At 36.2% G+C, this 17,045-nt stretch overlaps 1 protein-coding gene across 1 annotated transcript in view; it reads right to left on the bottom strand.

Moving 5' to 3' along the window:
- The window catches only part of LOC131159508 (ATP-dependent Clp protease proteolytic subunit 3, chloroplastic), a 32,507-nt gene that overhangs the window by 9,958 nt on the left and 5,504 nt on the right, over positions 1–17,045 (bottom strand). Inside the window, exon 3 of the mRNA XM_058114473.1 lies at positions 11,332–11,507. Coding sequence (XP_057970456.1) covers positions 11,332–11,507 — 176 coding nt within the window. The remainder of the gene's footprint in view (positions 1–11,331; positions 11,508–17,045) is intronic.

A 17,045-nucleotide genomic window follows, 5' to 3' on the forward strand; every position in this document is an offset into this window, starting at 1 on the left:
ATTTAGGGGTTTTGGCAAGGGAAACGAATAAAGGATAGGAAAGCTTTGTAGTGATGCACCATTGTGGCTATTATTTGGTGCATCTGGTTGGGGAGGAATGCTAGAATTTTCGAAGGGGTGGCTACTGTTTATCTTGCAGCACTGTGGGTATTGGCAATCGGAAGACCAGCAGCAGGATTGGTTGGCTCTGCTTCATTGAGTTGGCTTTTAGTTTATGATGTATTTTTGTTGAACTTAAACCAATTGATGTAAAGGAAGGATTTATTATCCTCCCTATTCTTTTTTATTTTTTTCTTTTCTCTTTCATTTTCTGCTGTAGATTCTTTTCCCTTCTAATAAGATTCTTTGTTTGTCAATATATACACACACACACACACACACACACACATCTAAGAACTACTTGTGGGTGATTTGGATCCACGCTTATAAGCTTAAAAGGAAAAAGCATATGGGAAGTAAATGCAACCTCAGGGTGCTCTTCGACATGGAAAAAAATACTCAAGGCACGGAAATTTGCACATCCTAATATAATTTGTAGAATTGGCAATGGTATGACTTCTCATCTCTTCTATCATGATTGGCATCAAAATAGCCCTTTGATCGAGCACAATGTGCTTGACTTCCCAGTGGAGCTCGGAGTTTCAATTAATGCAAGGACTGCCTGTATAATTAGAGGTGATTCATGGATCTGGCCAAGGGGAGGAAGAGTCAAAGAACTTCTTTTAGAGCTGCTATAAATTTCTATCCAAATAATGGAACAGAAGACAAAGTTTATTGGAAATTAATATCTGCAGGCTCCTTCACTTATAATTCTGCTTGGAAGAGTATAAGGGAAAGAAAAAGCCCTGTGTTGGACTGTTTGGGCTAAAGCTCTTTGGACTGAGCACTGTATCCTGAAACACTCTTTCATGGCCTGGCTAACTATATAACAGGCTAAATACCATGGACAGAGCAGCAACATGGAGCAGAAATACAGACTCTACCTGCAAAATATGTGGTTCCTGTTCTGAAATAAGGGATAATTTATTTTTGATTGTGCAATTAAGGAAGGCTTACCGGAAAGAAAATTTGAAGTTAAACATAGAGGAGGCTTTAATGAAATGGGAAGACAAGTTGAGAAAGATTTCTGCCATGGGCAACTCTAAGCATGAAGAGCATGCAAGTTACTCTGGGCTGCCACTATATACTATGCATGGAAAGCCAGGAATACATTAATTTTTTAAGGGAGCACTGCAAATCCTAAATCCATTGCAGGCCAGGCAGTGGGTGATGTCAAACCCAGCTGCTATGGACATAAAGGGTTTTATATTCTGATGGGAGAAGCCCAATCTGTTGAGGTTGAAGAATGGACTGAAGCTACATTGGATACTTTTCCAGTTTGGTATCATTTTTTAGATTTGGGATAAATTTGCAGTCATATGATTGTTGTAAACCAAAACAGAATCTGTTGAACGGCTTATTTGCCATTTTCCAGCTTGGCTAATATATGGAGCAAAATTTTGGATAGAAGAAATCTTATTAAAGCAATAAAAAAAGTTAAAAACAGACGTCAAGGAGAAAAGTTAAAAACAGAGGTCAAGGAGTCCTCCAAGGAGATATAAAAACACTATACACTAATAAAGGAACCAGGAACAACAGTATGAGTATCAATTACAAGAGTGCTGCCCTTCAATCTCTTGGGAGGTTGAACAGTAGTAAACCCTAGAAAAATCCAAGAGTGCGCTCCCAAAGGGATGCAAAAAATTTCACTCTTTCCCAAAGTAACTGTGTACAGGTTGAACGACCTTTAAAAATACTAGCATTCCTCTCAATCAACAGGGTCCAAAGGATGGCAAAGACAGCCACAAACCAAAGAGCTCTTTCGTTTCAATTTTTCAAAAACCCCAAAAATTGATCAATAACAAGTCTCCCACCTTTCTTGGGGCCACACATTGTTCCCCTGCAAGAGAAAAATTGGCATTCCAAAGCTCAATGCTACCCTGCAATGCACAAAAAATGGGGATTTGTTTTTTGCTTGCATAACACATGAAGCACATCTTAGGACTGAGAGCATTATGGAGCCTTCTCATCTGAAGCAAATCCTGCATGTTAATCTTTTCCAAGATCATGGTCCAACCAAAAGCTCGAATCTTCCTAGGAATTTTAACCCTCCAAAGAATGTGTTACCAAAAAATGTGTTAGTTGGCTTTCAGCCTTTGGTCAGGGATTCTCAGGGAGAGGATGTGGAGAGAGGCTGAGAAGGTTTTAGATTCATGAAGAAATTGAAATTTATGGAATAAGGAGGAGTTTGGAGACTTTAAAATTAGAAAAAACTAGTATTTTAGGCAAGTTGGAGATCTTAGATAGAAAGGAGGAGGAGGTTATTCTGTCGGAAAGTGAGGAGACTAGAAGAGTTTCAATAGAATGAGTAGGGGGAGGTAATTTTCCAGGGAATGAGGAGTTGGAGGCAAAAGACTATATTCAAATGGGTAAAAGATGGTGGAGGAAATCTATAGGAATAAGAAGAGGGGGTTCGCTTTCAAAGTAGATTTTGAGAAAGTTATGATAGAGTGAGTTGGGGCTTCCTAAATAAGGTCTTCGTGAAAAAGGGTTTTGGTGAGCGTTGGTGCAAGTGGATTAGGGGCCATTTATCTAATTTGCGGTTCTCGATTATTGTGAATGGTGAACCCAAATCTTGGTTTATTGCTTCAAGAGAAATTACACAAGGAGACCTGTTATCTCCACTTTTGTTCATTCTTGCAGTTGATGTCTTGAGTAAGATGGTAAATACGTGGTTGATAAAAGGATTAGGTGTGGGGAGTGAAAGGATGGTAGTTTTCTCATCTTCAATTTGCTGACCATACCACTTTCTTCCTTGACGATCATAGCCCTTCATTTAGGATAATTTTAAATATTCTTCAAGTATTTGAGAGGGTTTCTGGGCTCCAAATTAATAATTGAAAGAGTGGGTTAGTTGCCTTTGCTTTAAATATATCCATTGAGAAAGCTAGCAATCTGAATGCAGACTTAGTGTTGACACTAGACTTAGGGGTTCCTTTGGGAGCGAATCCTGGAGTGATGGAAAAGGTGAAGAAGAGATTAGATGGTTGGAAGGGGGCCCTTTTCTCTGTTGGGGGAAGAATTACGCTTATTTAGGTCTATCTTTCTAGCATTCTGCTGTATTTCTTGCATATTTTCAAGATTCCAATAGAGATCACTAGTAAGCTTGAGAGAATCAAGAAAGATTTTTAGTGGTCTGATGTGGAGAGTCGTAGGGACCATTTAGTGAGTTGGGCAGAGTTTTGTAGGTCTTAAAAGGGGGGGGGGGGGGGGGGTTGAGTCTTGATAATTTTGTGTCTAAAACATTGTTCTTTTAGTTAAGTGATCATGGCACTTCCCCTTAGATAATTCCCTGTGGCATATAGTTATACGAAGTAAGCATGGTTGGATGAGAATGGGTGGGATACAAACGCTAGTTTGAGATGTTCTTAGGGGAGTCCGTGGAGATCTATTTCCCAGCTTTATTCTCTTTTCACCCCTCACACCAAATTTGAGGTTGGAGGGGTTCTTGGATTCATTTTTTGGAAGACCCATGGCTTGGGAATGTTTTTTTTTTTTTTCCACTTCTTTTCTTCACCTTTTTAGATTGTGCTATGAGCTGAAAGAGTTCTCTTTTTTCGTTGACAATGTGAGCAACTCTTTGGCTTGGTCTCTTGGAATCTCCATCTCAAACCTCTTAATGATAGGATATGGTAGAGTTGTCTTCCTTGTGTTGTCCTTATTGAACAATTGCAACTTATGTTTGGAAGGGATGTTCGTTCTTCGTCTCTGGATCAATCAAGGGTGTTCACTTGTAAATCATTCTATGAATTCTTGACCTATTCCAATTCTCCTTTTCCTCTCTATCCTATTATTTGGAAGGTCAAAGTTCCCACAAAATAAAATCTTTTACTTGGTTGGTGGTGCTAACAAAATTAATACCAATAACTTGCTGCAGATTAGGAGACCTTTGAAGGCTCTCTCCAAATATTTGCATTCTCTGTTATAGAAATTTAGAGACAGCATCCCATCTTTTTTTGCATTGTGACTTTGCATGGAGGAAATGGAACAAATTGTTTGGTATTATGGAAGAGAGTCTGTTTGTATTCAGTGGAAGACTTGATAGTCATGTCATTTGCTGGCCTTGGAAGAAGGAAGGATAGAGCAGCTCTGTGGAAGAGTGGCAAGTTTGCAGTCTCATGGGGTTTATGGGTGGAGCGTGATGCACAGATTTTTTCTAGGAAGAAGTTAAATTGGTCCCTGGTGTGAGAAAATATTCAATATATGGCTTCTTTACGGTGTGTTGGGTTTGGAATTTATAGGGAAGCTAGCTTTCAAGATTTAAATACGGATTGGAGGAACTGGATGGTTTGGTTTTTGTTGTTCTAGTTTTTTCTGGTTTGAACCAGATTTTCTTCAGGAGATATATCCTTCTCCCTCCTAGCAAATTCTTTACCTATTAATGAAATTTCTTTTTCTATAAGAAAAAAAACATAAAAATGCACACCCCTAAAGTTCTGATCCGCACAAAAGGCATAACTGGACGCTGTCTCAGAGAGGCAGTATATGTGCGTGACATTATAGTAAAGAAGGTATTCATGAACTCAAAGGCATATTTGAGCAAGCACTTTCAATTGAAGGACTTGGGTTGATTGATATAGGGAATTTAAATTGTAAGATCTCATATAGTTTTAAAAGACAAAGAAAATATATATTTTTTCTTTTATGAACAAAAATTTTATTAGAAAGGAAAAGAATGTACAGCAGAAAAAGAAACAGAAAAGAAAAAATAAAGAAAGAACAGGGAGAATAAGAAATCCTCCCTTTACATAAATAGCAATAAATTACAAAGAAAATTCATCATAAACTGAAAACCAACTCAATGAAGCAGAGCCAACTAATCTGGCTGAAGGTCTTCCAAAGAAATGTGACAGAAAAACCCATAAGCTGACACCCACAATGACACAAAATAAAACCACTCTACTCCAAAGCAAGTTATTAGCAGTAGCCACCCCTATGAAAATTCTAGCATTCCCCTTCAAATAGAGAAACCAAATAGCCATAAAAGTGCATTGCCACAAGGCTTTCCTATCCTTTCCCTTGCCAAAACTTCTACATGTGATATACAAAAAGCCTTCAAAGTGGAGGGGCAAACCCAGTTTTGCCAAATATATCAAATAATTTATTTCAAACAACCCAAGCAAAAGGGCAATGAAGAAAAATGTGACCAAGTCTCTGCACTTCTCAAACAAAGGACAAAAACATCAGGTGACAGGGCTTTATTAGGCCTTCTCTTCTGAAGCAAATTATTGGTATCAAGTTTGTCAAGCGTCGCAGTCCAACAAAAGCTTTTATTTTACAAACCTTTATTTTACAAACCAAAGGATCCACATTAGGATCATGATTCAAGTAGGAGAAAAAAGGATTTACAAGAGAATTCCCATAAAGGATCTAAATTCCAAACCCTTTTATCACTCCACAAATGAACGCAAAAAAAAATCAAGCAAACTGGTTAAGAGAGTCAACTCATTAATATCTTTGTCGTCAAGATTTCTCCCAATTTGACAAAAAATACAACAACAACAACAACAACAAAATCAAGCCTTAGTCCCACTAAGTGGGGTTGACTATATGAATCCTTTTCCGCCAATTTATGCGATCATGGACCATTTCTTATGATAGATTCAAGGATATTAAATCCTTACTCACCATCTCCTCTCAAGTTATTTTAGGTCTACCCCTACCCCTTCTACTGCCCCCCCACCAGTAACTAAGTCACTCTTCCTCACAGGTGCACTATAAGGTCTATGTTGCAAGTGTCCATACCATCTGAGTCGTTCCTCCCTTATCTTATCGTCTATAGGAGCTACACCTAACTTACCATGAATATGTTCATTCCTTAATTAATCTTTCAATGTTATACCACTCATCCATCTAAGCATTCTCATCTCGGCAACTTTTACTTTTTGGATATTATGTTTCTTCGTCGCCCAACATTCCGATCCATATAGCATAGCTGGTCTTATAGCTGTCCTATAAAACTTCCCTTTCAATTTAAAGGTATTCTACGATCACATAGTACACTTGAAGCACTTCTCCATTTTAACCAACATCTTTTTAACTCTATGCATTACATCATCTTCAATTTCTCCTTCAGCTTGCATAATAGATCCAAGGTATCGAAATCTACAAGTGCTATTTATTTTTTCATCATCAAGTTTAACTTTGTCTCCAATATTCCTCCTATCATTACTAAAATTACATTTCATAAATTCTGTTTTATTTCTACTTATCCTAAAGCCTCTAGATTCCAAAACTTCTCTCCATAATTCTAACTCAGTCTCTACTCCGTCCCTAATTTCGTCAATTAATACAATATCATCTGCAAACAACATACACCATGGAACCTCCTTTTGAATACTCTTAGTCAATTGGTCCATCACTAAAGCAAAAAGATAATGACTCAAAGTAGATCCTTGATGTACACTTATGACAATTGGAAATTCTCAAGTTTCTCCATCTAGTCCTTACACTAGTCATTACTCCATCGTACATATCCTTAATGACATCGGTATACCTACAACATACACCCTTTTTTCTAAAACCCACCATAGAACTTCCCTAGGTATCCTATCATATGCTTTCTCAAGGTCAATAAATATCATATGCAAGTCCCTCTTCTTTTCCCTAAATTTTTCCATTAATCTTCTTAAAAGATAAATAGCTTCTGTGGTAGATCTCCAGGCATAAAACCAAATTGATTTTCTGAGATCTTCGTTTCTAACCTTAATCTTTATTCAACTACCCTTTCCCATAGTTTCATCGTATGACTCATAAGTTTAATTCCACGATAGTTATTACAATTTTGAATATCTCATTTATTTTTGTATATAGGTATTAAAGTGTTTTTCTTCCATTCATCTAGCATTTTTTTAGTTTTTACAATTGTATTAAATAAATTAGTTAACCATATAATTCTATTATCATCCAAGCATTTCCAAACTTCAATTGGGATGTTATTTGGTCCCATAGCTTTCCCATTTTTCATCTTTTTTAGTACAAACTTAACTTCGTTAACTCTAATTTTGCGAATAAATCTTATATTTTTAGTCTTTTCCTCATTTGACAATTCTAAATTTAAGCTTTCTATTTGGTTTTCGTTAAACAACTTACTAAAGTAACCTCGCCATCTTTCTTTAATATCTTTGTCCTTAACCAAGACATCATCCTCACTTTTTATAAATTTTACATTTCCTAAGTCCTTGCTCTTCCTTTCTCTAACTTTAGCAAGTTTAAATATATCTCTTTCCCCGTCTTTTGTACCCATGGTCTTAAATTTCCACGAAATTGTCAAAATTTTTGTCAAAATTTCCGATTTTCGTCACCCTTGAAATCAAAATGACAGTAGATTTCCGTCTTACATAATTTCCATCGAAATCTCAATGACTCATCCGAAATTTATTGAAATCTCAAAATTTGTCGAAATTTTAACTATACAATGAAATTTTATCAGAGAATTCAAATGAAAGATTTAAGAGTGAAGTGAAATTTCTCTTTTAATTTATTTTATCGAAACAAAAGATTATTACAAGTTCTTTTGAAATTATATGAAAAATAAACTTACAGTAACATTTTATTTAGCCATTCATGTCTACATTATCATTATTTGTATAAGAAATAATATTTAAATTATTTATGAATTTCATTTGTATTAACTGAATATGTTTATTGTGCATTATCTTACAAATATGTTTGATACACATTATTTTACAACTTTTCCACCTCATACAAAACAAAGATGCATTTAATTTGTAATATATTAGTCCTAAAACTTATATTATCATGTTTGTTAACTATTTCTAAAGTTTGACTAAGAATTCCATGCTTTACTACTAATTTCCGTTATTTTTTCAAATCGAAATCGAAATTGACATCGAAATCGAAATGTCGTCTAAATTTCCGTACTTTTGGAGCTTCGAAATTTGAGTCGAAATCGAAATTTAAGACCTTGTTTGTACTTAATCTATCATACAAACTATTAAACGATCTATATTTAGGTTCACTAAGGGCCCTTTTTGCATCTTTTCTTGCCTCCTTATATTTTTCAAAGTTATCTCTGTTTCTACATTTTTGCCACGTTTTATACCAAATTCTTTTTGTCTTTATGATTTTTTGTACATCTTTATCCCACCACCAACTCTCTTTGCTATTCGAGAATCTTCCTCTTGATTGACCTAAAATCTCTTTTGCTATCTTTTTAATAGAGCTAGCTAATCTATTCCAAAGAGTATTTGTATCTATCCCATCCTCTAAGGTCCAATCCCCATCTTTGATCATTTTATCTTTAAATTTTATTATATTTTCTCCTTTTAGGTTCCATCATCTAGTTCTCCTAAACTGGTTTATTTTATCATTTTTCTTCCATTTTTTAATACATATATCCAACACTAAGACTCTATGTTGTGTGGTTAGGCTTTCACCTGGAATAACTTTATAATTCCTGCATGATAAACGATCTACCCTCCTAGTTAAAAAAAAATCTATTTGACTTCTATTTTGTCCACTTTTAAAGGCTATTAAGTGTTCTTCTCTTTTCTTAAAGCAAGTATTCATTATACTAAAATCATATGACATAGCAAAGTCTAAGATCATCTCCCCAAACTCATTTTTGTCTCCATATCCATATCCTCTATGTATCCTCTCATAATTTTTATTATCTCTTTCAACGTGTCTATTCAAATCTCCTCCTATAAATATTTTTTCAGTCCCTGGTATGCCTTGTATAATACTATCCATATCTTCCCAAAATTGTCTCTTAAGATTTTCTGCTAAGCCAACTTGAGGAGCATAAGCACTAATGATATTTATTATCTCTTGTCCTAATACCATCTTGATTTTTATAATTCTATCCCTTACTCTACTTACATCCACAACGCTATCTTTTCAAGTTTTTGTCTATAATAATGCCTGCTCCATTCTTATGTTTTTCTTTTCCAGTGTACCAAAGTTTAAATCTTGATTTATCGATTTCTTTAGCTTTCTCCCCCACCCACTTAGTTTCTTGAAGGCAAATTATATTAATTCTTCTTCTAATCATTGTATCCACTATTTCCATGCTTTTACCCGTAAGTGTCCCTATATTCCAAGTTGCTAATCTAATCCTAGTTTCCTGAACTAACATCTTTACTTGCCCACGTCCAGAATGATGCAGGAACCCTTGCATATTTGACACTGTACCCAGGCGCTGACACGGTGCGTCGCTTCGGGGCGACGACTTAGCCCACCCTCGCCCACTTTTCGCTACACCCGGGTGGTTCAAGTGCAACGCGTCGCTCGTAGGGGATGCCCCAACAAATATTCTGTAAGGATTCATATCATAGTGATCTGAGAAATTTTACGCTGGTTGTCAACTACCTAACGCAATCTTCCTTCTTAACCCAGGCTTGGGACCGGCTGTGTGTGAAAAAATTAGGACATTAAGTGCATCACAAGCGGAGTTCAATCTGACAGAAAATATATAGTGAATTTGTTGAAAGAAACAAAAATGGTAAAATTAAAGCCAGTTGAAATACCCATGGCTTCAAACCTTAGGCTGGATAAAGTAGCTAGTGATCTTCTTGATGACCCAACATGGTATGGGAGGTTAGTTGCAAACTAGATATACATGATTGTCACATGGCAACATTTCTTTTTCAGTTGGAGTAAAGGATTTAATTTTTTATGCAGGTGCCTAGGAAGCCACATTAGGAAGCTGTTTGCCTATCTTGAGATATTTGAAGGGAGGCTCTGTTAAAGAAGCCTAGATGACCTCATTAGGAGGCAGTATTCCTATCTTGAGATATTTGAGGGTAAGCCCTTGCAAAGGACTTGTTTTTAAGGCATCTAGATGTTTAGATATGCTCAGTTCACAGATGCAGATTGGGCAAGTGACCACATAGTTGGTCAGCTTATGCAGGTCCTGCTAAGAACTTGTTTTTAAGACATCTAGAGTATTAGAATTCATTATATTTAGAATTCTATATAGACAGGCCAGCAGACCACATGGACAGGCTGTCATGTATATCACTGATAATCTGGTCTTCCATTATAGGACAAACACATTGAGATTTATGGTCATTTTTGTAAGGGATTTAGTGATGAGTAACAAATAATTTCCTTTTACTTTAGGTGCAAGGATCAATTAGGTGATTTGACTACTGAGGCTGTGGTAAATGTTCATTAACAGTTAATTTTCCCATTAATGTAACAAGCTGGGAATAATTGATTATACGCTCCAAATTGAGGGGGGCATTAAGAAGAGGCACTTTTATACTTTCAGTCTATTTATTTGTACCTTGTATGAGATTCAAAGCTCAAGAATCCCTCCCCCCAAAAAAATCTCTCTGTTTTTTCATAAGCATAAATATATTAGAGAAATTCTCCAGGAGGAAGACACCCATATTCAATTCTTGTTCAAACACACCATCTACAAACTGAGCAAAGGACTCAAGGCTATCATGAAAAAGTGCCTTTTATCCATATATGCAAGACATAAATCCATTTACTCTTAATGTTAACCAAAGAAAACTCAACCCAGTGAATGTTCACAATTTTCTCTCTCCCAACCTGTCAGAAAAGAGAGAGATTTGAATCCCTGAGAGTCCTAATCCTTTTCCTGCATTTTGACCCACTCCCAATGTTTTTCCACAGCCCCTCCCCATGAGATTTCCAGTTATTTTTTGCCATCAACCATGATGCAGAGCACTTATGATATAATTTGTTATAAAATTATTACTATAACTGCAATATTCTATAATTATAATAACAATAACTTATAAAATTACTACCATAATTATAATATTTTATAATTATAATAATAATACTATTATTACTACAATCCACGAAATGGTCATTCTGCCCGTATTTTAAGCAACCAAGGAATTGAGCCAGAACGATTCTAACTTCCAAGGAACCAAACACAATATAAATATAAAATCAAAGGTGTTGCTTTGATATTTTATTTGTATATAGAACAGATAACCTTGTTATTCTTGTTAGATTTAATATTATCAATTAAAAAAATTAAATCCAAGGGTAAGAATTTCATAACTATAGAGTAACTGATCATCTTTCGGAGCTACGTTGACATTTCAAAACACCTAATGGGGCAAATAACCATTAATTCATTGAAAGGTTGAAACAATAAAATTATGATCAACTGCAGCGAGCCTCTTAAACTTGAAAACAGCTCTCTCATTTCTGAAGATCAACGTTCAGAGGGAAAAGAAGAAAACAAGTTCAAAGAAAAAAGAAAGCCATAAACCAAGAACTTACTTTGCCCCCAGCAGTTCCAAGTGGCTGGTGGATCATCACTCTTGCATTGGGCATACAAAACCTTTTCTCTTTTGAGCCAGAGGCAAGAAGAAATGCACCCATAGAGGCAGCAAGGCCCAAGCAAACAGTTGAAACGTCAGCTTTGCACAACTTCATGGCATCATAGATCCCCATTCCTAGATGCAGCAGTAAATAAATATGTTAGAAGAGAATATGCTATTCGAATAATTATGTGGAGCAAGCAAGGATATTTCTGTTTTTTTCATTTCTTTTAATTATTAATATATAAGAGGGCAGACCTGGAGCTGTATGTATGCTCCAGAAAACTGCCACTTAACTTTTTCCTCTTCTTTTCTTCCTCTACTTTTCGCTTCTTTCTCTTTTCTTTTCTTCTTCTCTAATTCTTTTCTTCTCCTCTATCTCTATATTTACAACTTGGTATCAGAGTGTTGATTTCCTAATATGATTTTTCTGAGGTGAGTTTGGACACCTTGTTTTTCATTTGTTTCCCTTATCTTTCCATTGTCAAATCTGATTTTTGTTCATTTGAGTCTTTTAGGGACACACCCTTCCTCTCGGCTATGCTGCACAGCATCCGCTGTCTGTGTTTATGGTGATTTGTTGATGTGAAGTCAGTCACAATCTGTCTCTGGCATACTGCTATAATGTCGTTGTTCTGATGTTCCACCGGCTGTCACATCCTGTTTCTGGTCAACTGTCGTTCTGATATTCCACTGGCTGGTTGTCGCTTGAGGATGCTATTTTGATGCTGCATGTTCATGGTTGATTGCTTGTAATCTTGTATCAGTTACTGGTTGGTTTTTATTGATGCTTGATGATTCTTTTCCTGTTCTTGCCTACACTCACTTCTAGTTTCTGTCAGCCATAATGTCTGTATCAGCCGCCAGGTTGTTTTCAAGTTCCGTGGTAATTTTTTGTGGTCTGCCTTGTTCAGCATGGTCAAGTGGTTCCTCCTAGGATATTTTAACTTCAGTTCTGTAGTCTTAGCTGCCTCTTGAAATTCTGGATATCTGAAGTTCTGAAGTGCAGTTTAATGTGTGCTGCCTGATTCTGCACTATCACTGCATTATTCATTACCAATACTTGTCTGCGCTGATTGTAATCTATTGGAGGTGTTTCTGATGACCTCTACAAAGAGAGTTTCAACTGCTACTTTTAACTACAGATCACAGCTATCAATTTGGTTGGATCCTCCAACCACTTGTCGTGGTCTCATGCAGTGCATGTATATATTAATGCAAAAACAAAAGTCCAAGGCTCTGTTCACTTGTGGAAAATAGTTTCATTTCACATTTCTAATTTTTCAAATAATTATGAGAATGCCACCTTGTTTTCCAAATTTGTATATGAAAGAAAATGACATATTGCATGCATGATTGTAGAATAGCATGGAGCCATCAATAGTTGCAAATGTGATGTTTCACATATCAGCCAAGGCTATATGGGATGGTCTTCATGAAAGCTTCTCAAAAGATTAAAAATAAAACTCGTGTTTTAACCTATATGAGAAGTTTAAAATTATGACCAAGAAGAAGGTGAATTCTTTTAGAGGTATTATGCGCTCTAAATCATTTGTGGGAGGAACTTAACATCCACTTAGTTTGGGTACAGTTCTAGGCTGCCAAGTTTCTTTGAGTCGTGAGCTTCAACCCAGCTGTGATCAGACACTTACCAGTGAATCCATACCATCAATGAATGAAGCATATGCTAGAATCCAACAAATCATCAAAGATGGCTCCCAATTTTCTTCTCAAGCTTCTTTTGTGATGGTTAGAACTTCATATAACAGTAACAGAAGAAGTGTTGGAGGACAAGGATGATTTGGGATGATGATCATGGCAGAGGTAGTGTATGTCATTGAGTGTATCAAGATAAGGAATTCATAAGGGCAATTCTTGCATTTGAAGACATTGTGACAAGGACAATTATTGAATTTATTGTTGCTAGGATCTCTTAGGAAACCAATATGGGCTAATTCTACTGCTCACACTTCAAGTGCACCTAGCCACTGTACTAGGGAGTTGAGTACCTCATTTATCGTGTCCCAAGAGGAGCATAAAATCTCCTCCGCATGGTTCAAAAACACCAAACTTAGTGTTCTACATCTAGTGCTACTATTGCCCATTCAAATACAGTATGACTTCTTGTCTCTTCATCTTCCTCCTATTGGTTTATTGATTCTTGTACCTCCTCCAATATGGTAGATAGTCCTAATTTATTTCAGTCCTTGAAACCCATTACTTTACGCTCCACGATACTCTTGCTAGAGCAGTGTCTGGTTGTGGCAATATTCTTTCATTTGCTTCTATTCCTCTTTCCTGTGTATTATATGTGCCAAAACTTCCTTCGTACCTGTTACCAATTAGTCAATTAACTAAAATTCATAACTATCATGGATGTCCATTATCCTTTACTATTTTGATCTCCACGAAAAACAGGATTGCTGGAAGGCTTGACAAGGATGTCCACTGTCCTCTACTATTTCAATGATGGTGTTAATAGATCCAATTTTTTCAAACAGTTTCTTCAATTTCTACACATGGTGTTTCTCTGGATTAGTTGCATACTCGATAGATCACCCATCCCTTAAAAACTGCAACAAGTTTTCCCATGTCCAGGTTTACTTCTCATTTTGAGGGTTCTGCAAGTGAATTAGGAAAGCATATTAGAACATCTTTTCCATCTAGAGTCAAGTCTCATCAGTAAACATTTTTTTCTCTTATTCATTCATATATTTGTGGTTTGTGTGGAGTCAAGAATATGCATATGACCTGAATCTATCTGTTAAAAGATAGGTCTGCATTTCTTAATGTATTTGTCCAATCCTAAGAGGAAATAGAAACACAGCCTCTCCCATTAGTATTCAAATTTTTCGATCTGAAATACACTTGAACTTGTTCAAACTAAGCCTCAATCAAGGGATTATTCACCAAAAATTATATGTATGTAAGTTGAACAGAGAAAAAGATATTTAATTAGCATAGCACTTTTATACTCTTTTGTACGCATGTTCATAAATCTTTTAGACTGATTCTTTTTTTAACAGTTTTTCTGCTTAAGAGAATATCATCTTGTGTTTTTAAGGGGACAAAGTCACTTCTCTAGTGTACCCAAAAACATCCATGTTCATTTTCGTGTCTCATGTCTTTGGGTGCACATGTTCTATTCATGTTCCATGCATTAATCATGATAAGTTCTCTCTTTATGCAGTGACCACTTAAGGGGCATGGAACTTGATGGATCTTCCTCCCACTAAGAAGTTGTCTAGGTGTCATTGGGTCTACTCTTCAAATATCTTCCTGGATCCTGTGAAATGGCTTAGCCTCGATTGGTTGCCAAGGGTTACAACCAAACATATGATATTGATTATTTTGAAACCCTTCCCTCCTTTAGCTTGACTAAATTCTATTCATGTATTGATCTCACTAGAAATTAAAGTTTATTAGTCCTTACACCTTGGATGTGAAGAATGCCTTTTTTGTATAAACATCTGCATGAAGGGATATGCATAGAGCAAACTCCTAGGTATGTTGCTCAGGGCGGACGGTAAGGTATGTAGGTTGCATAAGGTCAATTACAGTTTTAAGTAGTCTCCTTAAGCTTAGTCTAACAAATTTAGTATTATGCTTTCTACATTTGGTTCTATCCAGCACTACTCTCATCATTTAGTCTGTCCATAACAAGGAGACAAGTGTGGTACTTCTAGTAGTTTATGTTAATAACGTCATCATGACATATCAAGCAATGGCTTCAAGAAAACGTTAAAATCAAAGACTTGGGTACTCTGCGTTACTTTCTTGGTATTAAGACTGCACGATGTAAGAAAGGGTTCAACTATCTAAGAAAAAATATACCTTAATTTGCTAAATGAGGCTAGCATGCTAGGAGCTAAACCCACTGATACTCCTACAGATCCGAACAAGTAGTTGTCTAGGGATGCTGGACAAGATTTTGAAGGGAAACATTGATATAGGCAGGCGGTTGGCAAGTCGATCTATTTGACTGTCACTAGACTTGACGTGTCCTTTATTGTGGGGGTGGTGAGTCAATTTATGGAAAATCCCAAACCACTTTGGGATGTAGTTTGCAGAATTCTATGGTCTTTCACAAGCTCTCCTGGTAGAAGAAACAAACTAATATTCTAGTGCTGAAGCTGAATAACAAACCATGTCTTATACTTGAGTGAGCTTATGTGGTTTAAGTGTCTCATGTTGGCAGGTTTCTTGGTAATCAAACCCATGAATATGTTTTATGATAATCAAGTTGCCATTTATTTTGCTAGCAACCTAGTGTTTCAAGAGAGGGCAAAGCACGTTGTAGTTGACTATCATGTTTTGAGGGATGTTGTGTTGAAGAAGGTTGTGAAAAGTGAAAACTTTACTCATGAAATTCGCAATCAGTTAGGTGATGTTTTCACGAAAGCATTATTAAAGCTTCCTTGTCTAATGGTTGTAACTAGTTGGGGTTAGTGATATTTGTCCACCTCAAGCTTGAGGGGGGATGTTGGAAGAGAATATGCTATTTTAGTAAAAATTATGTGGTGTATGGAAGGGGGTAGTTTTGTCTTTTCATTATTAATATATAAGATGGCAGAACTGGAGCCCTACGTATGCTCCAGGAAACTGCCACCGGACTTTTCCCTCTTCTTTTCTTCTTTCCAATCCCTTCTTATTTCTTCTCTTCTCCGTCTCTCACTTTACCACATAATTAAACATAACATACCATGAGTCCAAGGATTCAAGCAACCGTGTTTCTAAAAAGTTAATGGAGAAAACCATGTCTCTCCAAAGACTTATAAACAGGCATAAAAAAAATTAAGGAGAAGAAAATTCTCAGTTTCAATTAAAAAGAAAAGAAGCTTATACATCGTGGTAGATAAACAAAAATTAGTAACTTCATAAGCATTTGATAGGGCTTAACAGAAATTCATAGACGACCTCAAGCAGGTGATGGGTGATGACAAAGAAAGAAAAACGCCAATGGGGAAGACAAATGAAAAATAGAAAGTTCATATGTTAAATAAATATTCAATGCTTCTGCAGCATGGCAGGAAAAACCCAACAACAAATTTCTGTTTGAAAAAGAAATTGGTAAACAAAAAATTACATTATAAGAGGAAAGAAAATGCATCATGAAAGGAAAATAAAACAAGGAGAACAAGATATCCTTGCTTTACAAAAAGAAAACAGCTACAGGATCAAAGAAAACAAGATAACCAATAAGCAAAGCCAACCAATACCGCTGCAAGTCTTCCAGAGAAAGTGATTTAAGTAAACCATTTATTAAAACCACAGAGACACAAGATACACCCATCTACTTCAAAGCAAGTTGTTAGGAGTAGGCACACCTTTAAAAATTCTGGCATTCCCCTCCAACCAGCACACCACATAATTCCCAGAGAAAAATGATGAAAGAAACCATCTGCTGAAACCCATAACGACACAAGATACACCACTCTACTCCAAGGCAAGTTATTAGGAGTTGCCACAACTTTAAAAATTTTGGCATTCCCCTCCAACCAAGCACACCACATATTGCCATAACATTGCAGAGTCACAAAGCATTCCCACACTTTCCTTTATCAAACCCCCTAAACATAGTAATACAAAAAACCTTCAGCATGGGGGCTAACCTAGTTTTCATAAAAAATACCAAATAACTTATCAAACAGCGGAAGTGAAGGGGCAATATAG

This window comes from Malania oleifera, chromosome 7 (genome assembly GCF_029873635.1).
Source record: "Malania oleifera isolate guangnan ecotype guangnan chromosome 7, ASM2987363v1, whole genome shotgun sequence".
In the NCBI taxonomy this organism is placed as follows: Eukaryota; Viridiplantae; Streptophyta; class Magnoliopsida; order Santalales; family Ximeniaceae; genus Malania; species Malania oleifera.